This window comes from Plectropomus leopardus, chromosome 21, assembly GCF_026936395.1.
Source record: "Plectropomus leopardus strain MGB_pleo_1.0 chromosome 21, ASM2693639v1, whole genome shotgun sequence".
Taxonomy (NCBI): domain Eukaryota; kingdom Metazoa; phylum Chordata; class Actinopteri; order Perciformes; family Serranidae; genus Plectropomus; species Plectropomus leopardus.
The window spans coordinates 13770614-13783202 of record NC_142196.1 but is presented as its reverse complement, the minus strand read 5'-3'; the positions used below and the strand labels follow the sequence as shown (position 1 = coordinate 13783202).

Genomic DNA, 12589 nt, shown 5'->3' with positions numbered 1-12589 from the left:
GGGATTTGCTGAACTTTCTTTCCAACCCTGGCCATGGTGCTGCCAAAGTCAGTTCCTTCCTTCCAAGAGCAAAGAGTCGATCTCCATGGTTCAATTTTCAATTTTCCAGTTTAAGTCCATCTAGGTTCAATCTCATGGCCCTGCCTCCTTTATGATAGGCCCATATATCCTGTTCCAACGATAATCTTAAATGCCATTTGACTCATTTCATTCCAAAATGATTCTCAGTCCAGTTAGAGCTTGGTTGGGGCGATAAGGCACTTAGATCAATCAGTGTCATCCTGATCATAGATACATTAGTCATGGCCTGAATTCTTAATAGTAGAAAACATACAGTAGCAGTGCCACTGAAGGTGCATGAGTAGTATACGAAGATGAATGGCATGCTGACCAGTTGCCATTTCTATCCATCAGAGAAAAATATGAATACATTTTTTTCACTAGCGTTAATAATAGTTTGTGTTAGGCACAAATGTTTGAGTAAAGGTCTGGGGAACCTTAACAAACTTTTCCCACGTCCACACCTGACAACCAATAATATGATGAAAAATACTTCATAAAATAAGTTACATACAGTAGACTCAGCCTACTTTGGAGAAACAGGCTGGAGTCTAACATATACGCTAAGCAACGTACTGTTGTTGAGGGGTCAGTATGAAACATATTTTAGCCCCCTAAAACAAGACAGACAAAATAATCACGGTGACAGTGGTAGCCCAGCATCTTCCGTGTTCAGCAATGTCAAATCACTGTTTGTCTCAATGAAGTTTGGCTTTGAAGAGACTGATATCGATTGTTTGTAGTTGTAACTTTTAGGTGGTTAAAATATGTGTTGTTGCTGACCTTGTCCTCAGAAATAGGCTAGATTATGCCTGCTTCTCTAAACTAAGGGCATGTCCACTGACATCTGCTGTGCATAATGACCATAATGTTCATTAGCTGATGTGTTAAATTTGCATTTATAATTTTTTATGTTGCTTTTATATATTTATTTATTGTAAACACAGACATGCTTTTATTTGGAAGAGACAGTAGACTGGCGTGTAACAGATGGAAATTGACTACAAGGTAAACACAGTAGTAACGTTAATATGGAGACAAACATGGGGAATAAATAAGTAATAAAGATGAACGGAGAGAATTTGACAGAGTTTAGCACCCGTCGAGAGGGCAACGAGGTATGAACTGAATTTATTTGTGTCTCTGTCTCATGACTTTGAGTTTTTGTGCATTTCTCAATTTTATGGTGCTGTCAAAGAAGAGTTTAATGTTACGTTTTGCTTTCTGTTTATTTAATTTACATTCAGCTCTTACGTTGGTCTATGGTCACCATAAAGGACAAAATAAACTACATTAGACCATCACTCCAGGCTTGTTTAATTCGACTGGTACGCTACAGTAATATGCTGTCCATGGATAAGTAGTACTTACAACCCCACTTAAAAAAAAAACTAAATGATCCCGTAAAAACTACACAAAGTCAATATAGAATTTAATATTTCTTGAAGGAACACAGAAAAGTCTTCATCTTTCATCTTTAAATGTATTCTCATACCCACAGCGGCAGAAAACCTAATGGGCCACATGAGTATGTTGTATATATATTCTTTACACATCCCCACAATATTTTAGGTAAAGACACAGTATATAACTAGTTCTTGGGTCAAGGAAATGCACAAATACTCCATGGAGCGGTCTCCATAGAGTAGCATCTGCCTCAGCACCAGGTTTTGGCTCGGCATACAGTCTGCGATCAGAGAGCAGAGCGCAAGACAGGGAGAACTTGCAGCTTTTATTTGCTCTGGCTTTGGCTTAAGGTGCTGAAACACCACTTAATCTACCAGTCCACAGGGTTCTAAGGTCACGGCGCCCTAGGACGACCTGAAAAGCAGAATGCTGCTCAAATCCCCAAACAGCCTTGCACACACACACAGAAATATGCACACCATGCTACCTCCACTCTGTAATTTTCCCTGCTGCACATGCTGTATTCAACTATTCAACCTGCAATTTGATATTATGTGTGAATTATAGGGCTGTCTGTCACAATATAACACCTTAGCTTTGTCGCTGACCGCCAGAGATGATGTGAATTTACAGGAGGCAACCTCACATGTGCTGTGAACAATAAGAAACTGTTCGGGCTTTAACGACGGACAGCTGAATTTCATTTCATTTCAATGTCATTATTCTTATGTTCCTTTTTTGCCTCACAACATCACATTAGCACGTAGACAGCGGCTAAACATCACGCTTTTACTTTCAAATTGCCACTATTTCAACTGATTTATCATTCCACCATGAATGTCTTGGGCAGAATATTAACATAAAGATTTAAAAAATAAAAAAATAAAAAAACCAGAAATCATTCCAAAGCTTTATTTAGCAAATCCAAACATACCTAAGAGTTCCTGCCTTTTTCCCTCATTACACCTCTCATGGGTGGTTTGCTCCATCCCCGGCTTTCCCCACCTAATCGATTGAACTGCCTTTTATATGTAGACATGAGTGTGGAGTAATAGAACGTGATGACCCCAATGATACACTTACACTACAGGCGCTGCATGACGTTTCAAAGTCACATCAGGATAATATGTTGAGGTTAAGTGCACTGCATATTGGCATTTATGAGAGACTCATGATACCCGGTGCACACTAGAGGATTTTCAACTTTTAACTGGTTTTATAAAATGTGCAAGACCGCAGACATAATGACCACTTTTTAATGTTTTAACTGTAAGAATGCACACACCAGATGATTCAGTCAAGATGCCAGTTTTTACACTTACCGTATATACTTAGTAGTTTAAACAAGCACTCATACTGTTGCTGTAATTCCACAAGCTTGTCCTCCTATTCTACAGAGACAAAAAGTCTTACTCGGGCTGTTCTACAATCCTAACCTATGTTACTTATGTTTGGTGATGCTTCTTGGTCAGCTCGCTGTCATTGGCTAATGCAGGTTTCTGCTAAATATTCCATGGCTATTCCTTTTACACAGTATTTCAACTCAGAAATATCAATGAGGTTTTAAAACGTTGCTATTTGAGCACTGACAACAACTGCCTATGCTGACCAAAGGTCCATTTCCAGACTGCTGCTCATTCTCCTCAGTCCACAGCGGCAGGAATCGAGCTGAAGGGACTGTATTCTTGTCTCATTTGTTGTATAAACAGAGAAAGCTAAAGCTGGGCAAGAAAATGTGCTGCATGCACCTCTATAATCAAAAAAGATGAAGTGAATCACTGTATGGGAAACACTGGAAAGCACATGCATATGCTTATGCTTGTCTAGCGGCTTAGGACCGAGAGGGGGAAGTTGCAGGGAACAGGGTGTATTTTCAAATAGTTTAATTTGTACAAAGAACAATTACTATCTGGGGAAAAGTATATGTTTTAATAAGTAAAACTGTGTGTAAAAATGTTTTAACTTGATGAACGCTTTTTAAAAAGGAGATAAAACGTGTTGTTGAGCTTTAGAGGTGCCAGTAGGCAGATTTGGCTATATGACAGAGCCAGGTTTTCCCTCTTTATGCTAAGCTAAGCTAACTGGCTGCTGGCACCAGCTTTCTATTTACTGTTCAGATGTAAAGTGGTATTGAGCTTGTCATCTAACTTTTAGCAAATAAAACAAATCATTTTATTTTGCTGAACTGAGTATTATAAAGTTGTCCTTACACTGGGCTGCATAAGCTGTAACTATGATTCACCTGAAATGTGTGTGGTGGGCAGAGGTATTTCCTCACTGCAGCGTAAGATATGCTCATTCAGTCAGGTAACTAAAGTGAGTCACACAATCAGCCTGCCAGATGGACTCCACGGCCTGGTAAGCTTTCGTGTGCTGATCCTCACACAGTTGCACAGTCATCGCTGAAAGTGTGTCTTTGTAGCTGAATCATCTCAATAGTAGATAGATTTACATATATGCTTTCCAAATATGTACTGAAAAGGCTTCAAACTCTTGAAAAAATAAGCTACAATGTATTTGGCAGCAGTTAAAAAAAACTGATGCAGAAGTTCTGTGGTGCAAGAAAAGACCAATCATGAGGCATCTGGGTGTAATTTGTTTGACAAATAAATTGTGCATCGCATCACCGAGACAGCCAACTTCATTTAGTCACTGTTCTGAGTGAATCTCTGGTGTCTAAGACGCCAGCGTCTCTTGCTTCCTCTGGTGCCACATACAAAGTGAATACATAGCATCTGCAGACTTCAAGTGCTTCACTGAAGTACTTGAACATTTAATGTGACTCTGGATATTGTGAGATTCGAGTCACTGCTTTCTCCACTGGCTGCTGTACTAACCACATTAGTCACCAAGAGCACGAGCCTCCAAGAGGACACTGGCAGAATGTGAAGGAGAGGCATGTGAGTTTTTATCTCTCCGCTCCGAAAATGACTGAGGAAAGAAGGGAGCTGATTCATGTCACCTTTGTTGCTTTTTTTTCAGTCTCTCTCTCCCATTCATCAGAGGAGGGCTGTGTGAATTAGCACGGTTAGCAGAGCAGCTGCAGATGTGAGGCACTATTCACATTGCCAGATTTCAGAGTATCAAGTCGAGTGAATTCAGGACTTTTATCTTCTTTAATTATGTAAATCATATGCCACAGATATTTCCTATCAAGTCGAGAGGCAGGGCTTTTTTCTTTCCTCTCAGCAAATTTTCAATGAGATTCCCAAGAGGAGCAGGCAGAGGAAACAATACTTCAACTGCACATTACAGAAAATGTGGTCTGGGTTCTTTATCTCTGACTATCAAGGGCTGGAAATAACAAATTATCCTTTCCATGTATTTTTATCCAAGTATTTTTTTTCTAGCGATGTTTCTTGCATTATTATTCTGTGCTTAAATTTTTTATTGACATCCTTCAGGGAAGACAGCTTTGGAGACTGTCCCCAACTACATCAGGGTAAGCATGATATGTAGATGTCAACATAAAAATAAAGTTATAATAAATGCTCATATTTATTGAAGAAATAGTGCAACATTTTGGAAAAAATGCTTAAGCACTGATACTGATACTTGTACAAGTAAGCAATGCAACTTTTTAGAAAAAGCTGCTGTGAATTCAGGCATTTCAGGCCAAAACAAATGCAAAAACAACCCCTTAAAAACCTGGAGAGACTGCTTAGCCAGATAGCACAAACTATTAAACAAAGGTTTTGTGTGTACATTTCTAGCTACCAACTGTGCAGCTGGTATATGGGCTCTTTAGGGGGAATCAACACAAACTGTTCAAAAGGTTGAATGTTGCAAAGTGAAGATTCAAAAATTCCTGTCTGGTAGGCAGATTTTGTTACCATCTGTTATCTAATGAAGCCCAGATAGCTCCTTTATCCACCAACACCAGAACGTCAACAAAGGTTGGTGGTTAGGATTAGGCAACAAAGGTGCGTGGGTAGGTTTAGAAAAAAGCATCATGGTTTCGCTCTACATTCATATAGGAAGCAAACACTGGGCTCCTGGGTCCTGGATTTGTTGGACCCATCCACCACCCATCCCACCCTACCTACGCAGACCTTCCAGCTCCTTACACTACATTGTAATCGGCAGCATTTCAACCTGACAATATCCAGTGGTGTATGATATGGCCATGACACGTTCTGTCCCATCAACGTATTATACCGTCGCACCAGGTGCTGTCCAGCCAACCGGCAGCGTTTTATAACACCGCAAAAGGTGAATCATACCAGTATCTTACACTGAATTACTGACAAAGTGGCAGTATTTGACAATTTTAAAATAAGAATAGGGGAATATCAATATCGATCTTCAAATTCATGGATGAGTTTCTCTGCAGCTGACACTCACGAGTCAGATCAAAGCAGATCCACTGCATCCTTTCAGGGTGCAGGTATAGCATGCCCAGGATATGAGTCAAAAGAGGCATCAGAATTTATTCCACACAGCATTCAGCTGCTGAGCAAGCTTTGATCACCTGATCTGCAACTGGCACTAAACTTAATGTCCTTCATCAAATTCCCAGTGTTTGTTTTTAGGGTATGTATTGTTGTTATTGTTAACTCTTTTATGCCTTTGTACAAAAGCACATTCCCCTTTGGGCAGTACGGGTTTGATTCAAACAGGCTAACTCTTAGAAAAATAGCAAATTTTCAATTCAGAAATGTTGAAGTATTTCTTTAATGGTAGCACAGCATTGCTTGTTCACCTGGCATCGCTAAACTAATTAATGTTACAGCTCAGCTAAGGAGGAAGTCATTAATATTTACATCTGTCACAAGCACAAGCCTCTTCTCCATGAATAGATGCACGCTTCCTTCAGCGTAATGATTCGGTTGGTGGGTGCAGCTTGGTAGAAAGAAAAAGTTCCTGCATGAATCTGCTCACAAGGTCTGAGGATTATCTTAAGTAACCAGGTCATGATTTTTGGAAAGACACATTGCTGTTGAGTGTTTCAACTGTATTTTTTGGAGCTTTGAGCACCACATGCTGAATTCCATCTGATTTTATTATATTCGAGAGAAGGCAGACATCTCTATTGCTGATTTCTCCAACACTTTGCAATGCACATCAAAACAATTTTGAATGACAAATGGCACTAAAGGTAAGAGGAAACATCTATTTTAGATTTTTGGGGTGAACTGTCCCTTTAAAATGCATTAAAACGCCATCCATCCAATGACATAATTGTCTGGAAAATGTTCAGCTACTCAACTGGCCTTGCTGCTGAAGAGCACCAAGTAACACATACTGTATGCAGTACTTTAAATAGTACAACTTAATCGAAGTTGATAGAGCTGATGTGTATAACAGCTGCAGGATAAGAGATTCATGCCTCAGCAGACAGCAGTCTCTATAACACAGAACATATCCAAGCCTGGCACTCTCTTGAAATTTGTGTCGATTCATGTTTTATTATTCTTTTTCCCCCTCCAACTCCTTTCTGAATTGGATGAAAACTATCGGATCTGACAGTGTAACACTCTGTAGCTTTTACACTGAATGCACTGAGCAGTTTTACCTTAGTGTAGTTTTACATAAGCGATTTAACTTCTACTTGGAAATATCAGAGAAGTAGCAGCCTCTCTGCCTAACAATCCATGGTATGAAGCCCTTCACTTGATTCCTCTGTAGATTTTATTCCTACTGACTGCACCTCTTCACTGCAATTTCCCATGAAGGGCTTCACCATCCTGATTTCTTGATAACAGCATATACAAAAAGCCTTCGGAGATGAATCTGCAGTCCCTCTTCACCTCGATAGCTTTCTTTTTAACAGCCTATAGCTAGTAGCATGTTTTTCGGAAGAAAGGTCGATGTACTGTATAAGTGTTCATCATATAAACAATGACACACTCAAACCTCCAGCGGTAAAAATGCCCCTGAAGGTGCAGTTGATGTGAAGACAAATTGGCATAGCGCTCGTGCTTCCTGGCACTGTGCCTTTCAAGGCTCAAACACACTAAAAAAGTTGACAGTGTTATTAAACCCAGTCGAGTGTAGGTGAAGGAATATTAAATCGTGGTTATGCCCTGATTCCTTGTCATCAATCCTCACGTTGCTTCAGTAATGGGATCTCAACCTAAGATGAGGCAAATTAAGAAAGCCAAGGTTTTACACACAACCGTAATTGCCACAATTGTGTTCGACAACACCGATTAGTTTGCTACGCTCTCTCAGCTTCTTCGAGCGCTGTAAGCTGTAGAGTGGAGTGGTGCTGCTGAACTGAATTAAAATCTGACACTGCTCCACGTCGCTCCAGATATAGAGAGAAAAGAAATAGCAGCCTAGCCCCATCACAAGAGTGTCTCAGCCAATGACAGTATATTGCCAATGGAAATACTGAGTGTGTGCAGACAGACAATCAATAACACTGCAAGAGGCTCCCACAAGGGCGAGTTCCCTGGATGATGTTTGTTATTCATTTGGAGCCTTGCAGTTAGAGCTATAAAGCAGGGAAGTGCTTACAAAGAAAGAAGTGAATTGACAAGAGCAGTAAGGCAAAACAACTTAAAAAATGTACCTGCAGTGAAGTTGTAACTTGCTGAAAATCCCACTCCTTCCAGTTCACCATCCGTAACAAATTTTATCCAGAGATATCGGCCGCTACTCCTGATATCAGGCGGGCTGTGCTGACCGCAGTACCGTCCGAGCATCGGGGAGAAGGCAAACGGTCCATCCCGAACCTCGATGTTGTCAAATTTACATTCCCAAGAGGACTCGATTGAATAATTCTCCTCAAAGTGTAGATCAATACACTGCCTTGGAGGTGCTGGAGGACACAATGAAAATAATTACCACCTAGCACACTATAGGGAGTGAAATATTAGTCATGCTTCCATTGATGAACATTCAACCTATTTCAATATCAGCACGCCCACACGCTCAATACCTCCAGCCCTGGCTGTGAGTCAATTCATCTCTAAAATACCAGAGCTGTGAAAGATATTAGCCTCTACGTTCACTTTGGTGATTTTATTAACCCGATTATCTGCGCTGATCAATAATATACCACCACCTAATGTGAAAAATACCAGCCTGTCTAATGAAACGACGCATCTCATCAGCCTCTGAGACGACCCTATGATTTCCCCCTCAGGATAAGCCCAGAGAGAACAAATAACTGAATCACGCTGCTTTTTAAAAAAAGAGAATATTTACCTTCAAGGATGTAAACACACTCTGTGTTTGGGGGGTATTTGTTTGGGTAATTGGGAGAAGTGAAGAGACCTCCTTCTGGTTCTTTCACCCACGTTCCACATTGACCTGCAGGCTTCACTCCGGAGTTGTTCTTCACTAGAAAAACACCCAGCATAGAGAAAAGAAAAAAGTGTGAGATTAAAGCTTTGAAGAGAGGATATTTAGGGAGTAAAGATGTGCAGCTGCAGTGATGGAGATTACCTGCTGTATCCTTCCTTGTTGCCCCAGACAACCCAAGTATGAGAAGACTTGCAACAACTGGTGAGAACAGAAAGACAAATACATTTTTGAAGGAGGACTGTGACATGGATATATTGTTTATTTTCTTTTATTTCCTTTGTTTTGTGCACAGCTTGATTTCAGCTGAGGGAGGGTTGAGTCAGCGAGGAACACATTTCAGGTTTTGGATTTCATGCACTGTACATCAGCATTATGCTAATGCTAAAACTGTGCCTGACTGTAACCTTAAAGAATCACCAAAAAAACCCCCAAAAAAAACCCAGCACACAACATCTGAAACAATTAGAATAAGAGGGAATTCTCAGTATATTGCCAACTATGGTGATTTATGTATTCTGTAATGTAAAAATATAAAAGACTTTATAATGCTAATAGAGTCAAATAGCTCTAAACGTAACCTCTATAGGCCTGCACTGTAACTTTGGGCAACCACATAGTCTGAATGGCTCCGATTTCTACTATTTATCAGCCATAAGCTTTAACCAAAGTGCTTAAAAACATGATGAGATTTTTAGAAATAACTCAAATTTAACCAATGAACTATCAACATATTACCAAAAATTACTTAAAATGATTAGTTACTAAAATTGCATAAATAACTAAAAATGATCAAAAATTATTTAAAAAAATAAAAGATGACAAAAATGACCATAGCATGATAACAAATGCCAGCAAATAACATAGGACTAGGACTACAAATGCTCACACAATGACTAAAAATAGCCAAAATAATACCATGATTAAAAGATGCCGAGAAATGACTGCAAATGATAAAAAAATAACTAAATGTGACTACCAATAATAAAAAATTATAAAAACTGACAAAAAGGGATAAAAATAAAACCAAAGATGAACACAAATGCTATAAACAACTATACAGATGACTGAAAAAATACTAAAAATAACCCAAAAATGATAAAAATATAAATGAAAAATGACTACAGATAATCAAAACATGAAAAAAAAACTTGAAAGGGGGAAAAAAATACAAAAGATTTTACAAATGACCAAGAAATTATTATAGAAAATGAAATTAGAAAAAGACATTATAGAAAATGTAAAAAAAACAACACAAATTATGAAAAATAACTTTAAAAATGATAAAGAAAGACTGCCAAAACATCTGTAGCATGAGTTGTCACATTTTTTTTCTTCCTATGATCGCAATAAAAATGTATTTCCAATAAAAGAAAGAAAAAAAACCTACACGAACTTACAGTGTGACCTTCAACTGAGTTCACAGGTTGTAAGATGCAGTGTGTCTGTGTCACCTCATCATATTTGTTTAGTCGCCACTCTGCTCCTTTTATTTAGTTTAATCTGTTGCTCTGATATTTCGCGTCCTTTAACGCCGATTAAAGGATTACTATACTTCTCTTTCGTTAAGCAATAAGAGCTTTGAGCAAGTGTGCTTCAGCTGATGAACACGGATGTCTTACCGTGATGGAAGCTGTGCCCATGTACCATGTCTGTTCCTTTCACAAACGGCTTCAGACTCAACTAATTCCATTTAGATTTGGGAATACTTGAAGAAGAAACAAAGATTGAGACGAGAGTTTCTGAAAATTCACACCGGGAAACCGCTCATACAATACAACCTCTCCGTGAAACAAAAAAAAGCAAATTTACTCCTTAGTAAAATCTTCAGTGGGAAACAATGATCCTTGCAGATGAACTAATCACCAGTTTCATACAAAACCAAAAACAGTTCTAAACACTCGCCCGATTTCCATCCAAGCGTTTCTAAAACCCTTTGGTGCTTTTGATGCACTGAAAGGATTAATAGTCCCGTCATCAGCCCTTCTCTAATCGCTCCACCTTTGCAATCTTTTTTGGGAAAATATCATGGACAGCCTTGTTTTGTCCTCTTTGGTCCCTTTATCAGGAGAGGGGATCCTTCAGGAGCATGTAAAACCACGCAACACTCATCTCTGCGGCGTTTTCTCCACTCTTTTTGCGCTGCGTAAAATCCCCTGGAAAACACGGGGTTGCCCAAAAGAAAGCAAAAAATTAAGTGGGTTTTCTTTTGGGTCTCATTTGTCCCTTCTGCTCCAAAAGCTGTCACTGTTGTTCTGAGCGCATCCCATCCCTGTGTTGGCTTCTATCAACTGGAGAGTCCCCGCAGCCAGCAGGAGTTAATGTATGATCTCCCTCCTCCTTCCGCTCACTCAACACTACAGCCGTCCAATGCGCCACAATCCGCACGTACTTCTGAAGCACGCAGTGAAAACTTCTCCAGGATAGGACTTGATCCGCACACACAAACGCACCAACACGCACCAGAAAGAGTAGAGAAAGAAGCGCTTTTTATGTGTGTAAATGAGTGTGTGTTGGAACAATAAGCAAGCGCCGCAGAATTCATTTCAGCTCGCGGAGATCTGCCGCGCAATGGAAAAATTGAAAGGTAAGCAGAAAAAAAGCAATGAGATATGAAATGAAATAAACAAGCGCAAACGCACACACGTGAGAGTTCTATCAGCCTGATCAAACATGGGAAAAGCTGCAGGATGAAACAGACTGGAGAAAAACAGCACTGTTATCTATAAACAAGAAGCATCAAAGCACGTTTTTCATCCTGCTTTTGCCTATCCATACGCAGAGCTTTGTTTCTGGTTAAAACCATCCAATGCTTAAGCTTTTACCAGCATTTTAATGTATTTCTCATATTTGGGATGTACCCTGAAATAAAGCAAAAGTGCCAAACAGTCAGAGGTTATCATGGATGATCTATTGCCTCTCCATGTTTACAATTTTTACAGAGTTAAAGGGATTTTTTTTTAGAGGTATCTAGCCAAAGTCAGTGTATTACATACAGCAGATGTGAGTCAGCACACCCCCAGTTTGGAGAAACAGGCTGGAGTCCAAAGTGGACCCTATGCAATCTACAACTGTGCATGAGGGTAAGCAACAACGTTTATTAAAGCTACCTTAAAAAAATCAATATCAAGTGCACTTAAGTGTGTGCTATATTGAGAGTATTTTCACTACTTTATCCTTTCTGTCAGACAGCCCATTCCAATGGGGAAGCCGTTAACAGCTGCAGTTCCTCATCTACACTCTTGTCAAAGTCGCCAGACTGCATTGAGAAAAACAGTTCTAGTTCCCTGAACATGGGAGCTGCTGGTCAACTGCTGCTTCGATTAGCTATTTACAACACATTCTCATCCAAAATCGTCACATATCTCCGCTTTGTAAGTGGGCTTTTGCTTCTACATATTACGCTCTAGGTATCCTCCTGCAACTGCTGTTAACATTCCTGTATGCCGCAACCAATGCCGGTATGTCAACAAAAACACATGGCAATCAATGCCAGGAAGGCAACAAAAGACCATGGTTAACAAAGGCACGAGTGGTTAGGTTTGGAGAAAAACATTATGGTTTGGCTCTACATTCATAATGAAAGTGAACAGCAGGCTCTTGGGTCTGTTGGACCCATCCAGCACCCTGCCCGTTTCATATACTTAAACTGATATTGAATTTTTTAAGTGGAACTTTTTTATAGGTGGCTAAAATATCTTCCATCCATCCACAGCAGTAGATCGCTTGGCTTCTATCTTGGCCTCCAGCCTGTTTTTTTTTTTTTTCAAACTGGGGTTATGCTGACTCACATCTACTGTATGTAACATACGGACTATGGATAAGTACCCCATACCACCCCACATCCAAAGATATGAAATATTAAAAGTGA

At 39.6% G+C, this 12589-nt stretch overlaps 1 protein-coding gene across 8 annotated transcripts in view; it reads right to left on the bottom strand.

Annotated features, from left to right (window-relative positions):
- neto1l (neuropilin (NRP) and tolloid (TLL)-like 1, like) overlaps positions 1-11344 on the bottom strand; it is an 85105-nt gene extending 73761 nt beyond the window's left edge. For 6 of the 8 annotated variants that reach the window (XR_015775368.1, XM_088072037.1, XM_088072038.1 and 3 more), the window contains exons 1-4: positions 10341-11343; positions 8863-8919; positions 8623-8757; positions 7985-8233 (exon numbers count right to left, since the gene is read on the bottom strand). Coding sequence is in view for 6 of the 8 variants with exons in the window: in XM_088072037.1 (XP_087928163.1) it covers positions 7985-8233; positions 8623-8757; positions 8863-8919; positions 10341-10368 (469 nt within the window). In the remaining 2 variants the exon portion in view is untranslated. Of the gene's footprint in view, positions 1-7984; positions 8234-8622; positions 8758-8862; positions 8920-10340 lie in introns of all 8 variants that reach the window. The other 2 variants (XR_015775367.1, XM_042510658.2) reach the window with 1 other exon arrangement.
- Between the last annotated feature and the right edge of the window lie 1245 nt (positions 11345-12589).